The sequence below is a fragment of the Pipra filicauda genome, unplaced genomic scaffold (assembly GCF_003945595.2).
Source record: "Pipra filicauda isolate LSUMZ 115617 unplaced genomic scaffold, ASM394559v2 scaffold557_size342763_pilon, whole genome shotgun sequence".
Taxonomy (NCBI): Eukaryota; Metazoa; Chordata; class Aves; order Passeriformes; family Pipridae; genus Pipra; species Pipra filicauda.
Genome location: NW_024104706.1, coordinates 232,291 through 251,025, shown reverse-complemented (window position 1 = coordinate 251,025; position 18,735 = coordinate 232,291). Strand labels below are relative to the sequence as shown.

The following is an 18,735-nucleotide window of genomic DNA, read 5'->3' as shown; positions in this document are numbered from 1 at the left end:
TTAACCAGATGCCCTGGTCCTCATTACGCTTTGATTTCAATCAAGCGCACACACATCAAGAAAAGGGCAATAAATTACTACCATGTGTTGGAAGAAATTATGTTCACAATATTGGAAGTGGAAAGCCAAGGCTCTAACTGAGTGGTGTAAGATATTAGACTTCCATCTGGGAATAATAACCTACTGAACAAAAACATACCAGGGCATTAGTTGCAGGCAGTGTCTGAGTTAAACCTGGCAGCAGGAGATCCAAACGTAACAGTTGCTTTTTGGGAAAGTGACATGGATTTTGGTAAAACAGATAACCCAGAAATATGCTTGTTGTTTAACACAGAGAACAGAGAGGAAATTAAAACCTGGGATAATCCCTCTTTAACCCGAAAAGATGTGGATATGACTCCAGGAAGAAAAGGCGGGAAACTCCAGAGATACTCAAAGGTAGTTTGCATTAAAAAACCCAAACACTTAAGAGCAACTCAGCACTGGTTAAGAGGCACTGAAGGTTCAGCAAAATTATTCCTCTCGAGTTTTCATGATTTTAAAGAATCCCATGCAATATTACAAGAGTTCTCCAAACTTGTTTTCACACTACAGTCACTCAGTGCACTGGCCACTAAGCTCCTGGGGACAAAACTCAATTTTAGGGTCCCCAGCAAGCAAATCCAAATGGATAGTTTCACACAAATAGTTAGCAAATCCATAACAGGTTGTTTCCCTCAAAACACCCATGGCAGCAGGTGCCAACCCCTTGGGAAATGGCAAATACAATGCAATGACTCACTGAACAGAGGTGGAGACTTTCCACACCTGATTAAAGGAGAAATCTAAAAAGGAATGGTGTGGGGGCCAAGCGGGACTGATTCGAGGGAAAACTGAAATGATCTGAAGTGTTGGGAGAGGCCCAAGACGAATTCTGTGAGATATCAGCACTTTTCTGTGTTTATCTGTGCTTTTCTGTGCTTAAAATGGGAGATAATCCAGAGGAGGTTTGGACCACGTGCAGAAAGCAGAGTGGGAAGAGCAGACACTCTCAGAAGTACTTATTTATTCACAGAAAGGCAATGTCTTCCTCTTCCATTCCCTGCTGCAATGACCAGTATAAGATGTATTTTAAAGCTGAGGAGTGAAGTGAGCCCCATGCAGAGCACCCTCTGAAAGCACCTCTCCTGTGAGGAAAGGCTGAGAGAAATGGGGGTGTTCAGCCTGGAGAAACTTTGGGGTGACCTAACTGTAGTACCTGAAGGAGCTATAAGAAAGATGAAGAGAGAGATTTACAAGGGCCTGGAGCGACAGGACAAGGGGGAACAGCTTCAAACTGTCAGGGTTAGATGGGATATTGAGAAGGAATTCTTCCCTGTGAGGGAAGGTGGGGAGGCCCTGGCACAGGTTGCCCAGAGAAGCTGTGGCTGCCCCATCCCGGGAAATGTCCAAGGCCAGGTTGGATGGGGCTTGGAGCAACCTGGGATAGTGGAAGGTCTCTTAAGGGACTGCTGGTGATGTGTCACATTGGAGGCTTCTCCCTCAGCATAATGTTCATCCTCTTAATCTGCAGTCATTGCACTTAAAACTCGTATTTTTTAAGAAAGAGTTTGTGATGTGGAGTATCAATTACCTTGGTGGCACCTATGAATGGTCTGTTTGGAGAGACAACCCCATCAGAGTGAACAGAAACAATCAGTCTCTGCAGGTCAACTCAATATTTAGTTTTTCTGCATCCAGCCTACAGTATGATCACCGTGTTCCTGGAAGGTGAACCTGGAAGAAACCTCCCCATCTACCAGAAACCAAAATTTTCACAAAAGATACAGTCCCGTGGGCTGCCAGCAGACTACTTAGTTCTTTGACTAACACAACAACACTTTCCAATGAGCCTGAAGTGTTTCACAATGCTGGAAAAGCTCTGTTGTCACTGGTTCTGGAATCTCTGTCATGGAGCTGATGCTTTGTGCCCTCCCTTCCCAGCACCACAAGCTGCCAGACCAGCAGGGCAGTGACACCTTTAATCAACATCACTTGGCTCAAATCCACTCGTGGCTTTCCAGTGCCTTCCCAGGATTAATTTCCAGACTCTGGGAATTACATCACTGACATTGCCATCTTATTCTCACTACAACCCTCCCCACACTCCAGACTCCCACGTGGCTCCAGCAGCTGCTGTGTGAGGAATTGTTGCAGTCCTTCCCAACCTGAAGTGTTGGCAAGAGCAGCACTGAGAGAAGCTGGCACTTGTTACCCCCCTGAATTTCCCCTCCTCTGATCTCCAAGTAAAAATTAAGCTTCTGCTGTCAAAACACAAAAATCCAATTGTGTTATTAAGGGAACTGCAGAGCCCAACTGCAAGAGCAAAAGCCTGTTTCTCCCCGCATCTCTGTTGACGGTAAAGTACAAATCATTACTTAACTTCCAGATACTAAGGTTAAGTTTCCTTAACTTTGCAAATCCTTTCCACAAACGCTAAATTTTTACAGTGCTCTGCAAAACATAAGCCACCCTTGTTCCCTTTTTCTCACCCATTTTTGAGATCATAAGTGGCATCAAAATGCCACTGTACTGACAGGTGTGCTTATCTAGTCCTGTGCTGCCTCTGTCCTTCCTGGCTGCTGACACCAAATGAATCCTTCCCAGACCCCTCCCATGTCCTGCCTATAAAAGTTGCACTGACAAACTGAAAGATGAATTTGGTACAATCTCACCTTTTTTTCCCCACACACAATATATTAAGATTACTGCTGTACCCCAAGCTGAGCAGGGCTCAGCAGATTCCCCTCACTCAGAGTAACCTGCCCCCGGCTTTCCTTCCAGCAAATTAAAGCTGTTTAAAGAAGTTATTGTATCCAGTCCTGACTTCACAGTCATCTGAGCAGAGAGGGATTTAAACAGACAACCCTGGTTCCATACACCACCTTATTTTCATCTTAGGGTATTAAAAAAACTTATTGGTCTGTGCTGCATCTGGGGAATAACTGCAAACTTGGCTTTGCTGAATAGGCATAATTCCTTTCTTCCAGTCAGTTCAGATAGCAATAACAACTGTTACTTACAGGAGAAGTTGAACGGCTATGAAAATAATGCACGGAAAGAAGTAAAAATTTGATACCTGTAACACAAGTACGACGATTACACATTTGGACAGGCTACACTTGCATCGAGCCACAAAATCGAGCAAGAAAAGTTCCTTTAAATGTGCTTTTGTCAGCACTGTAACATGATGAACTACATCTAAGGATGTGTTTTATCTCGTTTTGGGCAACGTGAAGCAGCAATGAAGGTTGTTCACCTTGTTCATGGTTGTTAGACATCTCCAGCGAGGAAGTATCTCAGTATTGGATAAACTTACTAGTTCATTTTGCTTTTCAACACTCGCTTGCTGTTTAGATTTAGCATTACTATGTCCATCTCAGCACTGCTTAGAAGACCTTAGTCTCCAAACACAACAGCTAAACCTGATCACATCTCAAGACCCTGGATTAACTGCAGTGCAAGACCAGTGCAATCCTAATTTTTAGAAAAACTGTTCACTTGAGAAGTCCCCCAGACAGTTTCCTATTGCTGCTTTAAAAAAGCCACTGCCTAATCTACATTCATCTTACATATGCTCTATTAATTCCTCTGCTTTACACCTCTTTAACAAGACAGGGCCTAAACTAAACTGCCTAAACTGCAGCAGAAGCACATTAATCCCTGTCCAACTGCTGCATTTCAGTGTTCACTTCGCTGGAAGATATCAGAGTTGCTGCTGAATATATGGATTTTTTGAGTGTACAGCCTTGAGGGAATGGAAAATACAGATGGTTCAAGACTGAACTTAAAGATCAAAGAAAACACAGGTCACTCTAGGACAAAGATACCGTCAATTTGTTAGAGGGGGGAGGGAGGCAAGGAAGCACCTCAGCATCTGCCTTTAGCATGAGCTGACAGATTTGATCATGTTTGGGATCATTAAATCAGCAGATCAGCACTGCCTCCCCTCCTTCTACACCCTGGGGTAGGGACCACATGTCAGACCGTGTCTGCTGAGGGAAACAAAGAAAGAGAGGGCTCTGGAGGGTAGAACTGACATACAAGTCTCTGTACTGGTCAAAGGCATTGTTGGCTTCCACCTCCAGCTTGCGCAGGCGAGCCGATGGCATGGCACCATCCTCCAGGGGAGGGTCGTATTTGTTGCTCCATGGAGACCTGCCAAGGAGACAAGAAAAACACTGTCAGACAATGAGAGAAACTCTGGTCACGGCTCCAAACCTGCCAGAGTTCAAGAAATGCTTGGACAACGCTCTCAGGGACATGGTGGGATTGTCGGGTGTCCTGTGCAGGGCCAGGAGTTGGATTCAATGGTTCTTGTGGGTCCCTTCCAGCTCAGGATATTCTGTGGCTCTGAGAGGTTTAATATTGGTGGGTCTGACCTGATCCACAGATTAACTTCCAAAAAAAACCAGAAAGTGCCCAGAGCAATCTACCTGTTAAGAATTGCACCGTCAACAGCCAGCTGGACTCGATGATCCTTGTGGGTCCCTTCCAACTCCACTTATTCTGTGATTTCAAACACTGGCAAAAAGGGGACATTGACCCCCAAAACTCAGCTGTTCCACATCAAATATATGAAATTATTTTCATGCAAATTTAATGTTAATAATAAAATCATGATTTAATAATATTGATGTTTTAATAATAAAAATAAGTTTATTTGGGATCTGACACTACTTGAGCCAAACACTGCTCTCTACAATTAAGGCCCAAATTCTTCTCCACTGTTTTGCTTTGAAATAAACTCTACCTTCAGCATAACACTAGGAAACCCTTTGAACAGTCTGAAGGATTTAACAGGGTTTGTAAAGCTGCAGGTTTTACTGTGATTTCTGCAGGAGTGGAAGAGATTTTTCATGCTCTTAATGAAAGATTTGGTATTAAAAGATTAATGGAACCCTTTGCCCGTCTGTTTGAGGCTTTTATAATTCCCATTTCCCCTTGGAATAACCACCTACATATATCACTGCTGGTTTAAAGGAACGTACCTCTACCTTGTACCTCCTCACTTTTCCAAATGTCCCAGCCAGGTCTTAACGCTGACCCTATGGAAGGGTTTTCCCTCAGGAACCATTTGCTACTCATTTCTCAGGAAGGCACTGAGTTCTGACATGTGTTTGATATAAAGCACAAAGACCAGGCTCGGCTTTGCTCCCTTCACTCCTCCTGAACACATCTGGCTCCAAAGGTGAGACCCCAGGACAAGCTAAATCATGGTGTCACATCCACCTAGAGTGATGTTTTCAGGTCGTGGTTCTCACCTCAAATGCTGTGTCCAGTTCTGGACCCCTCAGTTCAGGAAGGACCTGGAGGGGCTGGAGCGTGTGCAGGGAAGGGAACGGAGCTGGGGAAGGGGCTGGAGCAGCAGGAGCGGCTGAGGGAGCTGGGGGGGCTCAGCCTGGAGAAAAGGAGGCTCAGGGGGGACCTTCTGGCTCTGCAACTCCCTGACAGGAGGGGGGAGCCGGGGGGGGTCGGGCTCTGCTCCCAGGGAACAAGGGACAGGAGGAGAGGGAACGGCCTCCAGCTGTGCCAGGGGAGGGTCAGGTTGGACAGCAGGAGGAATCTCTCCATGGAAAGGGTGGTCAGGCATTGGAAGGGGCTGCCCAGGGAGGTGGTGGAGTCCCCACCCCTGGAGGTGTCCAAGGAAGGCCTGGCCTCAGTGCTCTGGGGTGGGGGACAAGGTGGGGATGGGGCACAGGGGGGACTCCATGGGCTGGGAGGGATTTTCAAACCTCAACGATCCTGTGATTTTAAACAGTTGCCTAAAATGTGGTTGCATTGGAGAATAATCAACAGCTACAGCACAGAACCAGAATGGGTGTGGTTGGAAGGGACCACAGTGGCTCATCTGGTCCCCGCTCCCTGCTCCAGCAGGGTCATCCCAGAGCACATGGCACTACATTTGTGTCCAGATGAGTCTGGAATATCTCCAGGGATTAAAATGCACACCCTCCCTAAACAACCTGTTCCAGTGTGTGTAAAGAAGTTCTTCCTCATGTTCAGGTGGAACTTCCTGGGCATCATCTAGTAAATGGACTGGATTTGGACCAAGGGTTGGACTCGATGATCTCGGAGGTCTTTTCCAACCCAGTCGATTCTATGATTCTATGATTCTATGATCAGTTTCTGACCATTTCCTCTTGTCCCATTGCTGGGCCCCTCCAAGCAGAGCCTGGTCCATCCTCTGTCCCCTCCCTGCAGACACTGACAGACACAGATGACATCCCCTCTCAGCCCATCTTTTCATTCTTTTACCTAAAATCTCTGAAATCTGGATGAGATTCACACAAAAATCCCCTCTGGTGCTACCTGAGGATTCCCAAATGGCTCATCTACTCCCATCAGGTGGGATCTCCAAACCAATTGGTGGGCAGAGAATTCCTGCAGGACCTTGGTGAAGACACTTTCACTGCAAACATCAGACCTCCTCCTCAGGCTGCAGACTGGGATTTAAGAGCAGTCTAGGAACAGATTCTTCTAGCCAGCACTTTGTGACATTTTCAATCCATTCCACTTGGAACCAGCAGCAACTTTACCAATAAAAAACCTCCTGACACAACCCTGTATTTTTTATTCTTGTGGAAGAGCACTCAGAACACATTCAAACACTTAACTGGAGGCTATTTGAAGAAAGACAGATGGGCAAGCACTTAAATTTCCAAAGTCAGACCTCTAATTTCCCTAGAAGAGAAAGGTTTTTGTTTCAGCTAACAGGTTTCAGTGTTGTTGGCACCAAATTCCCCATAAGGATTCCATTTAACAGAGTGATCAAACACACTCCGAATGGATATGTATGGACAAAGTCAGGACCCTGAAGTTTAATATTTAAAAAAAATAATTAATAAAAGCTCTGCCTTCACAATGTCGATTCTGTGGCTATTTGAGATCCTCCACAAACCTCTGTTATTCCAGTAACATTCCAGAAGTACCTGTGAAACTTCAAGCACCAAAAGCTGCTCCCACAGGCAGCAGTTCATAATATGAAGAAAATTAAAATTATGTATTTATAAAGATCCAAGAGAGATTCCAAAAATCCATCTTCTAATCTGATCCATGTTCAACACGGACAAAATCAAGTCTGCCTAAATATGAGGAAAGACTAAACTGTGATGGGCCAAGCATTAAGATATTCACTTCCCACAGCAGCTTTTTTCCAATCAAATTCCCAGTCAAATTGTAAAGCCACTCAAGAAAAAACACCCTATAAAACTGGAATCCCAGTGAGAAAGTCTGACTACCCAGCCCCACCTTTCCTGCTTAGTTGTCCACAGAATGGTTTGAAATCCTTGGATTAGCATTAAAAGAAATGCAATTAACAACCTGTCCAATAAGAAGAAAAGGTTTGGTTTGGAGTATGTGGGAATTGGGGATGGAACCCGTTGCAGGCAGGGAATAGGACTCTTTGGGACTTCTAATCGAGCGTGTGGTTCTGAAAAATGTTTGTGGAAATATCAAAAGCTTTTAAAAACACAGAGAATTTTGGGCTAATTGGTTAAATTAGGGTAAGAGCCACTTCCCAGTAACAACTGCAGGTTTTACGAGGTACGAAGAAGTGTCTGGACACAGGCATAGAATGGGATTAACATGCACAGGGAAGTGGGGCTGCTTTTCAAAGGCTTTTGCTGTGTGGGGAAGGAAAGAATTTGCTTCATGAAACAGAGCTGGGACCAATCAGTTCCAGAAGGAAGAATCACTTCAATCCAGAACATCTGAATCAAACAGAACAGGAATCTTTAATGCCAGCAATTAACACATGATGCCTGTTCTATAGGAACAAATGAAACAGCTTTTCTGAAACCTCATTACTTAACAAGTCCTGAAAATTTCAAAGTGATTTTAAAAACCAAATTCCTCCTGCTCCCCTGTAACTATTTAAATGCCTTCTCAGAAAGAGATGGAGCAAATTTCAGAGGCAAATATGATACTACCCTTGGAGAAAGGGCTGCCACGTGTCCTAATTAAACATGGAGGGATTACTAGTGATTGCAGAATGTCACATTCCTGTGCCTCTGCCAGTTTCCTGTGACTCTGGTGACAGATGCTCATGACAAAAGCCTGAATAGGATGCAAAGGGACTGCAAGAAACATCACAACTTCAGGGAGAAAGCATCTCTTGAAAGATCCACAAAAAATTCAGGACCTAATCCCTCCTCTGGCATCTTCCAGAGGGTCTGCAGCTGTGTGGGTACATCTTGGCTACAGGGCAGACCCTGCAAAACCATATTTTATCTACTAATTCAGAACTGATTAAGTGTATGTAGCTGCTAAGGTAGATCTGACCAACTGAGACACAAAAGCTTAATGCTTTTAGAAGGTACCAGGCTCTTTTGTAAAAGGTTCCAATAATTTTAAACGTTAAACAAGTGCCCTAAAGAACGTGACACTTCACCTTCAAGATTTGCTACTTCTTGGCCCTCTGTAATACATTATATTTAAAACAACTCATCAGGATTTACACTCAGCTACAATCCAAATGCACTGTCAAACTCTGCATCCATTATCATTCTTCTCCTCCTGTTTCTAGGACAAAATGAATCTCAGCATGTTCTCTGTGTAATCCACATCAGGTGGAACAATCACAATCACCCCCAGAAGCAGCAGTTTGGCTGAGCTGGTAACTCAGGACAGAAGATGAATGGGGGTCATTACCTCGCAGCCCTTTGTTAAGGGAAAGAATAAAAGCGAATATTCACAAAGGTTTCTGGACTATAAGTTTGTGATTCTTAATTAAATATTTGGGACTATGCCACTGTCACTACAGCCACTAAGGAAAGTCGGGCAATGCAAAAAAAGGGGAGGGGATAATTAAAAAATAAATAAAAATCATCATCCCAATGGCAAGGCAGAGGATAAAAACATTCACAGAGAGACTCTGTTCAAAATGCCAGCCAAAACACTGAAACCTCATTGTACCATTCCATGGTACTTACCACCCCTTCTACTTCAAAACTAATTATGTTGTAATTACAGACAGCTTATATTGTTCAAATACTTTCATTGGTTTTGTCTACAGTCCTCAGGATAAATCAGCTATTTTGGTAGACAGGAATTCCTTTTCTTTGCTAAAGACTTGGGCCAAGATTTTCAAACAGAACTAGTGACATCGAGTCCAAAGTCAGAGTCAATCCCTTGCAAAACACGAGTGAAAGAGCCTTTCCCAGCTGGCAAATCCACCCTGTTTTGTACAAGCAGAAGATGATTTTGTTTAAACCAACTGCTTGCATCATCTCTTTTCTGTCATTATCCATTCCAAAGATTTTATAACCTTGCAATGTTTTATTTCCTATCAAGGCCATCCCAGTCATTTCTGCTGGAGAATCGACTGGTTTTAATTCAGAATACTGAGAGCAAAGAGAAATACATCAGTCAGCCCTTTAACAAGATAATAACAGCACATTTTAGGCTTTAAATCTTTAGATGACTGATTTTTTTCTGGTTGGAAATAAGAGCGAGAAGGGCCTGCAGTACCTGTACAAAGCTCTCATTTACAAAGCACCAGTCAGTGCCCTGCTTGGGGTACGAGCTCACCTGTACGAGTCCCCATCTCTGTTGTAGTCACACAGTAAATAGTCTTTTCCTACCACCTTGTCTCGTGCAATCTTCAAGGGCTGATCCACAGAGGAGAGGAGATCTTCACACAGGCTCGGGACCTGTGGGTTTGGAGAAAAACCACAGGGAGGGAAGAGAGGGAAACACGTCGAAGTTAAAAGAGACTGGCACCCCTAAGAACAGATTGTGTTATTAACAGCCTACATCTGCCCCAAAGCCAAAACTCTTCAGGTTAAGCTGCACTTAAGTTATAGCACAATCTTATGCTCCCACCTCCAGTAATTTCAGATTTAATTACCCAACCACTGGTATGGTCCAGCTCACTTCAATATATACACGTTCCACATTCACCACGTGCCAAAGCGGCCGGGAAAGTGATTGTCCAGGACTGACGGATAAAGGTAAATATTTAAAGTGGAGTGGAAACGAGGGAGCTGCTAAAGGAACACACCATCCACACGCTGCAGTGTGTTTTTCCCAAGTTCCCACTCTGGGTCGAGTTTACAAGAGTTTCCAGGCAGGCGGCCAAACAGGACCATGCTGGGTAATAAAAATACACGTGTCCGTGTGTGTGCACATGTTAAATCCAACACATCTCCTGCACAGGTAGATTTTAATGGGTCCAGAACCCACTGGTGCCTCCCTGCACTTCATATGGAGAAAGACAAGCTCTGCTTTTACCATGGCAGAGAGGCTGGGACATCCTGCAAAGGGATGAGACTCCATCTGCCCTGCACAGACTTCAGGGCACGGCAGTGACAATCAACAAATCATTCCTGGAGCTGTTATTATTAAACAAATAAGGTATTGTGTATTTCCTGTTGGAAAAACTTTCCAGATTCCACTGCAAGAGAAAGGGATTAAAGCAAAACACCCTATGATCCCATTGAGGTCCTTTCCCAACAGGATCAGAGGACAACTGGTAAATTCTTGAATAGATTGGTGACAATGTGCTAATAAAATAATAATAGAAATAACAAGTGTGGAATCTCTTCTACATTTCACTCTAAGTTGTAGAGATGAAAACCTGACTGAGAATATGAGGACAAAAGGCAATCAAGGGTAAGATTAATCATGAAGTGATAAATTCACAACTCATAAGAAATGAAAAGGAGAGGGAAGAAGAAATAAAGAAAATATAGGAAAAGCCTAGAGGAGAAAACAAAACAAATTTGAGATGCAGCAGCCCTGAAACTATTTTAATGCACTAGATGGAACATAAGAGATCAAAATGCCTGAAACAAAAACATTTCTAATCCCAAGTACAAAGCAATAACTACAGAGGATGATAATCAAAGGAAGCAGGGACACATAAACCAATGCAATTGTGAAAGACCAAAAAACCCACAAATAGCAAATGACAGAACAAGCCGTGGCTGCCCCATCCCTGGAAGTGTCCAAGGCCAGCTTGGACGGGGCTTGCAGCAACCTGGGCTAGTGGGAGGTGTCCTTGCTCATGGTAGGGGGTGGAACCACATGAGATTTAAAGTTCCTTCCAACCCAAACCATTCCATGATTCTAAGATATGGCCAGCAAGGAATGCAACACCTGACCCACACAATCACTCCGTAAACATATAAAAAATAAGAGGCAAAGCAAGACATGGTTGGTAAAGTTACCAACAGTACTGAAAAAGCTGAAATATTAGTTTGAGCACTGTTACTTTGGTCTCTATACACTGTAACATGGTAAGAGGGGGACCTGGAGAGCCCAGACTAAGAGCAGAGAGATCAGTGTTTAGATACAGCTCAATGCTCTCTGAGAACTTCATCACTTGATACCTGGAGCCCTGGCTGAAGCAGCCTCAAAACACCTTCACTGGTAAATACAAGTGGACAGGAAGCAGCAGCTTTTCAGGAAATCCTTCCTTTTCCTGCAAACAGACAGCCCTGATATTCCCCAGAGCTGATCCAGATCAGCAGTGTCGTGGCACAAGTTCAGTGAAACGATGTCTCTGTGAGCCCATCTGGATCTACTTTGTCCCTTCCTTCTCTTCCCCATCAACCATTAATTTGGGGCTGACTCTTCAGGCGCACAAGAACACTGCTCCAATTTTGGGTGCAACAAAACCAGCCCCACAGCACCTGAGCAGTGAGAGCTGTGCTCCAGCCTGTTCCCAGGGGTGATCAGTGGGATATATCCCTTCCTCCCGGCTGCTCCTTGCCCAGGAGCCCCTCAGCACAGAGAGAAGTGTCCAGGAACACTCTGACCTGTGTTTGGGATGAGTAATCACGATGAAAACAGAACTGGGGGAAAAGGGGCATTTCCCTCAGGTTCTGTTTCCATTTCATTTCCTTGGGAATCCCTCCATTACATGTGTGGGGAGGGAGCACCAGAGGTCTTGCTGTGCAATTCCTCAATCCCAAACATACACACAAAGCATTTTCACAAGAAACCCCAAACTTGAGGCAGAGTCAACTCCCCTGCAGAAAAGCTGAATTTACAACCCTTACAAAAACCCCACACAAATAACTTTTAGATTTAATTTTCTTTTAAGAATAGCACATGCCCAGTGTGGAGTTTCCAACATGGCTCAGCAGGAGAGCACAATTCCATATGGACTAGAAGGAATCAAACACATTGTTTTTAAGGTGCAATCTACTGAATTTCCACGCTAAACTTATCTCTGGATGGTTTGGCAACAAATATTCCTGAGTAGGGTCACTTTCCCAATTTCTAAGGGCTGTGGTTATTCTTATAGCCCTAACAGTGACTGCATTATGTCATACACTTCCTAGAATATAATACTGCAGTGTATTATAATCCTCCATTGTAACAAGCAGCTCTATATCCACTGTCTCCTTGGTACAGACACTCTACAGGACTCCAGGAAATCTATTATTTTCTCCTTCTTTCACAATAAAACCCACTCATCTACTTTGGAAATATTAGAAAATTTCAACAGTATTTTTTCAAAAAACTAGATATTCCAGCTGATGGAAGGACTTGTGTAATTCTAATTATTGGAAAAGCATCCAAGTCTGGCATGGTTACCCCAAGAACATAATTTTTATATAATTTCTTACATCAACTTTCAACAGCTGCTGTACTTCCTAAGAAGGAATTTACAAGATTTATGCACTTTTTACTCTGGGAAACTGCTTACAAGGCAAAGGCAGGAATTTGAACAAGGTAATTTGCAGCTTTAAACACTTCAGCTCCATGTTCACGAGGCTGATTCATCTCCATGTCAAGTATTGAATCTTCTTAAAGCATTTAAATGACTGTTGTGCACAGTCAGACTCTTGCAGAATTCAGTTTATCTTCTGATCCCAGCAGAGACAACTGTTTAGAAGGCAACTGATCCTCAGCCTGAAACAGTGGATTTGCATTGTTAACTGTTCTTACCAAGCTGCTTCTGTGTTAACTGAAGAGCCAAAATGCACTTAAGTGCCTGAGTACTTGTCTCCAACAGGGAATTTTGACTCAAATTTAGAAACGTAAGAATTAACCCACTCCTCAGGCCAAGCTGAAATGCCCAAGCGGTGATTTTGTCCAATTCATCACCACACTATAAATAAATGGCACTGCAATGCAAACACTGGAGAGATGAGGGTTGTTTTATAAGCAAAGACTGGGCTCCCATCTTTGTTTTGACACAAGTTTTTCCCATTCTCATCAGTGGAAGATCAAATGCAGAATACAACCTGCAGCTGGTATCTTTAGTTAGAGGTTACATTAATGTAATTTGGTCCTCTGGGCCCCAACACAGCTGTGTTTCCCCAAATCAGCTCTCGACCATCTCCTCTGGTGGCTGTGTGTGTAGTTACAAAGTGAGACCACCCTCAAGGTAAATCAGAAGAGAAAAAAGAAGGGTCTCTGGGGGTCCAGCCTGGAAGGAACAGCAGCATCATTCAGAAGCAACAGGGCACTGTGCTTGTGGGATATTATTTTCCAAGGAGACATACAATGGATGTGTAGTACAGAGGAAAGAAAACCTGAGTGAGAAGTGAGTGCAGCGCACTCTGCTATGTGTTCAACAAGGATTCTCTTGTCCTGGGTAACATTAGTCTCCAGCAGAGCTACCCAGGTATGTGGACAGTGTTTTAATTAAGTCAACTGCTCTGCTATCAAGACAAATAATCACTTGTGCCAAAGCGGAAACCCTACACTTTTTGGAGTTGCTGACCTCAGTCATTCCTTCTTAACTCATCTTGTGGCTAAAGGAATTTATTAGCAACTGAACAATTGGTTTTGGATTGTTTTTTAAAATATGACCAAAAAAAAAAAAATCTATAGAGGAAAGAGGAAAACACTTCAGCTCTCCATGTCTAACACACTCCCTGTCCTTGCTTTGACCAGGCTGAATTACGTCAAATTCCGCACCTTACACACTCAGGACAGTTAATATTCTGGCTTAGTAGCCACTCAACAAATACACTCAGGTCGCTGCTTTCTTCTAGAGCTTTGACTGAAATGAGTCATATCTACCATTGAAACAGCAACATTGCCAGTGTGACAGTCCTTGGAAATAGTCTTTTCCTTTCAGAGCCAGAAGGAACAAAGGGAAACAGCTTCAAACTGAAAGTAGGTTTAGATTGGAAATTAGGAAGAAATTCCTCTCTGTGAGGGGGGTGAGGCCCTGGCACAGGTTGCCCAGAGAAGCTGTGGCTGCCCCTGGATCCCTGGAAGTATCCAAGGCCAGGTTCAGAATGGGGCTTGGAGCAACCTGGGCTACTGGAAGGTGTCCCTGCCCATGGCAGGGGGTGGAATGAGGTGGTCTTGAAGGTCCCTTCAACCCAAACAGTTCTATAATTCTGGGAAGATGAAGGAAACTTCAAGAGATAAGCAAGAAATCACTCAGATCCATCTGTGTTTTGAATCTGTATCTGCAACATGCAGGTATCTGATCAAGCGTGGGTTGAGAGCAGTTTTTAATTAAAAGCCACATCCCAATAGGAAAGCCAGTATTTCAATTGCATGTGAACTTTTAACATTAAAGAAGGACAGAACCACTGCTCCCAGCACTTGGGGAAACTGCTCCAACACAAGCAAGAGCCCATGGAAGTGCCCTGGTGCTTCTGCAAAATAACCCTTCTGGCACACAACCCACCTTCAGCTCAGATTCTTCCCCTCTGGGTCAGCATGTAGTAAAATATTACTACAATTTTTCTGAGTCATTCCACAGCCTCAGAATTTCCTGTTCCTGCTGAACACAGACCCGGCCTAACGGATGTTGCGGAAACTCAAGAAGGAAGCCTGGCTCCACTCAGCTTGGGCCTAAAACCACTAGTAAAGTCACTCCCACAAATCCACACATCGCTAAATCTTAATTTGATCCATCATATGTCCAAAGGCCACACGATCATCAAGCTTTGTTTATTAAATGACACTTAAATGGACTTTTGTGTTCGAGACCAGATGTAATTGATGCTGGAAACAGCTCAGCTTGATTCTTGGATTCGCAGTGAATTCCAGCACTGCAAGAATTAGCAAAACCAAAATTAAACCAATCAGCTTTTCTGGAAAAAGACAAGCATTAACAAGGTTGCAGATCCAGGTCTGTCTAGTTAGAGATGTCATAGCAGAGATGTCATATTAATTACAGGATGTTTTAATTCAGCTCGAGGAACTACATTTAAAAAGGTGACAACCGTTCATGAAACAGGATCCTTGGCTTTCTTCCTGTGATTTCCTGGATAAAATAGGGCTTTTGCTGGATTCCCCATTCGGAGAAACAAAAGGCAGCCATCTGGCAGGCCCAGCCAGAGTGCCCTGGACAGTGACTGGTGACCCACAGGTGAAGGCTCCTGTATCTCGTTACCAGGCCCCAGTCCCAGGAGCCATCACAGCGTATCAATACCTTGGGAAGTCCTGACTATTTATGTCAAGAGCCCAGCTGGTGTTGGAGACATCCTTCAATTGTTTCTGGATATGCAGGGCATACTCTCTTCAGCAGTGTTTCTGTATATCAGCTTTCGTCCTCCCCTCATCCTCAACCGTAGTTAGGTAGGTTTGTAACTAGGATCCACTCTCACCAAGTGATCCTCACACACATTCCCTTCAAAAGATATTTAAAAATACATTTTAAGGGTCTCTAATACCAGCAGTGCAGTGGTAGGAGCCAGGAAGACAAAAAGGCTTAAAAATAGAAAGAGTAAGTGATATGAAGCCAGAATTGAAATTGCCTTTTCCAGTCTCATGCCAGTAAGTGGGGCTGCCAGCTCTAAGCCAAGCACTACATTAACAGTTTACATATATTAATTGCTATCTCAAATCACCGTCAAGATATCCAGAGGTAATCTTTGCTAGCTGGAAAAGCTCCTGCTTACGGCCACTCACCAAATGAAAAAACTGGCTCCAAACCACCATAAATTTATTCAGGGAGCCAGAGCCCCTTTCTTTAGCCAGTAATCCTTATGTTAGAAACCCAACTGCCGGTGGCTGGGAGCCCATGCCACAGGTCAGCAAGCCCAGGGAGAACAGCAGCCTCAGCTTTGAGTCCACAGGGCTGTCAATACACTTCTACCATCTTCTTTTTCAGCTTCCACTGGGTCTGATTTTTTTTTTAAAACATCTCCCACCCTCACTAGACATTGAGCTGGGCATCTGCATTCAATTATTTTATCTCTCTCCTCGATGCCACACACTGCTCAGGCTCTTGGACTCCAATTATAAAAAGCTACAGTCACATTCTCATGTTCTTTATGGTCTGTGCAGCCCAAGCAATGCAGTTTGCTTGGGAATAAATTCTCTAACTTCATATATCTTCACTCACTAAAGGCATACAAGCAGATTTGGAACTTGCCTGTGGGCAAGCAAGGTCCTGATTCGTGTTCAAATATTTCAAAATCGTAAGTTTATACATTTTAAGATTCATCACACTTGGATTTTCTAAAAAGCAACATATTCTCCTAAAAATACTTTAGCATTCTCCTGTGATGAGAAAGCAGAGCTGATCACCTCCCAGATCTTTAATTGCAAACAGAGCCTTGAAAAATAACCAGTTAAGTTACTGATGCTGTGTCTTTGAAGGAGTCTCGCTTTAGTTCTTCCATGACTGCATTAACAGGTTGTGTTCTTCAAGAAAGCTTTCACTTTTGGGAATGAGTGTTATTTCAATACCAGTCTTACTGGGAAAAGAGAGGAACAAAGTTGTGGCTGTGAGCAAATCCCACTCTCCTGGTGTACCTGCTTGTCCTTTTTGGGAGGATGATTCCCTGTCCCCACTCCATGCCAGCCATCTGATTGTCCCAAGTCAGCTAGATATTCCATCTAATTTATATTATACACACCCAGGCAAACGTCCAAATTAAACAGTCAGCAGGAATTTGTAGTTGCAAAAGGAGCCTGCTTAACTTTTACCAAGATTGAGAGCACATCAACTTCCACATTCAAGTCAAAGCCATCCAGGCAATCCCGTCACAGATCCATTATTTGCTGCACGTGGCTCATGAGCACAATAAATCCACTTTGCACCTTTTCCAAGATGCAGCCCTCTGTGACACCTCAGGGAAGGTGCTTGCAGAACGTACCCCAAAAGGATTCTGGAGGTTGCAACCCCGCCTATCACTCACCCACCCACTATGTGCTCCCAAGGTGTCCTAGGAAGGGATCCTCCACAGCAGCACTGTCCAAAAGCTGATCCCTTCTTTGGGGTTTCTTTTGGAGAGAATGCAGCTGAAAATACTGGGGGCTGAGTTACTGTACAACTGATCTTAAGAGAAAGGAAGCAGGAGGACGATTCCCTTGGACTGTTCTGATCTTCCAGGATAAACTGTTGGGCCACTCAGAAGTGAACCGTACCAGACTCCTTCCTTCAGCTTCATGTCACTGCAGTGTGACCTCCATGAGCCAAACAAAACCTCACTCTTACTGACATCAAGAAACACTTCCATCCAGAGAACATCCTCACATTCTCCTTTCAGCAAGGGATGAGAACAGATGTGATTCCCAGCTGACTTCCATGAGAATCACAGTGTAATGACAGCAGCAACTCCTGGGCAATGCAAGGCAATAAGGAGGTGACACAGAATTTACGTGACACAATTAAGATCGATGTTCCAAGTTCCATCATTTAGGTTGGAAAAGACCTCCAGGATTATCAAGATCAACTTTTGATCTGAAGCATCCTCACAAACCCATTTAAGAGCAGTGTGATCACCTTCCTCTCTCCTATGGGAACTGCCTTACAGCTCGGACCTGGCCCAGAGGTAGATGCTCCAAGGCTCCCAGTTTGCAGAGGAGCTCCATGAAAAATTATTCTAATTTAAATTAGTTGTCCTTAAAAGGATACATGCCTACACCAAACTTTTTCTGTAGAGATTTTGAACTCCTTCGAAGTTGTGCATCCTGACAGCCTCGGAGCAGTGTATTTACAAATAATGACTAATTGAATACCAAGCAGAGCATTCCATGCCAAGGCCCATTTCCAGCACAGCTTCTTTCAGGCAGGACTTCAGGAGAGCTGTGACTGACAAGGTCTCTAATGAACTCTAATTGAAGACCCGACAGCCCGAAAAATGCAACAACAGATGTGGTGAAAGGGCAAACCACAAACTGTTCTGCTAATGAATGAAAAGTGTCTGGGCTGATGAGGGCCAGTGACCCAAAAATTCTCTTTTTCCACCCACCCTTTTCCTTCATGTTCAAGTTTGGACCGTTTCCCTTGTCAGCACAACACTTGGGGGCAGTCCTGGACAGTTCTGCACACACTCCATGTATTCAGATGGACGTCAAGATGCTCTTTTATGAAAAAATAGCAGCAGAACATGGCTTTGATGGAGTAAGAGGGACTTCAGGGAGAGAACTCAGTGTGGTTATCCCTCCCAGCAGAAATACCAGCCCAGGAGTGGTTTTAAACTGCCAGAGTGGTTTTAAACTGTTAGATGGGATATTGGGAAGAAACCCCTCCCTGAGAGGGTTGGGAGGCCCTGGCACAGGTTGCCCAGAGAAGCTGTGGCTGCCCCAGCCCTGGAAGTGTTCAAGGCCAGGTTGGATGGGGCTTGGAGCAACCTGGGCTGGTGGAAGGTGTCCCTGCCCATGGCAGGGGGTGGGATGAGATGGGTTTCAAGAACCCTCCCAACCAAAGTCATTCTGGGATTCTATGGAGATTCTCACTGTATAAGTTTCGGAAAATCTTTTACATACAAAGACATTTCTAAGTCATCTTCTTTCCTTTCAATGGATCTTAAGCAAGTAGCAAATCCTCAGTCTGGAGATCAA

General features: G+C 44.0%; 1 protein-coding gene across 4 annotated transcripts in view; it reads right to left on the bottom strand.

The window, feature by feature from the left end:
* CAPZB (capping actin protein of muscle Z-line subunit beta) overlaps positions 1-18,735 on the bottom strand; it is a 66,369-nt gene that overhangs the window by 21,177 nt on the left and 26,457 nt on the right. For all 4 annotated transcript variants that reach the window (XM_039387369.1, XM_027733770.2, XM_039387368.1 and 1 more), the window contains exons 3-4: positions 9,550-9,671; positions 4,063-4,176 (exon numbers count right to left, since the gene is read on the bottom strand). In XM_039387369.1, coding sequence (XP_039243303.1) covers positions 4,063-4,176; positions 9,550-9,671 — 236 coding nt within the window. The remainder of the gene's footprint in view (positions 1-4,062; positions 4,177-9,549; positions 9,672-18,735) is intronic.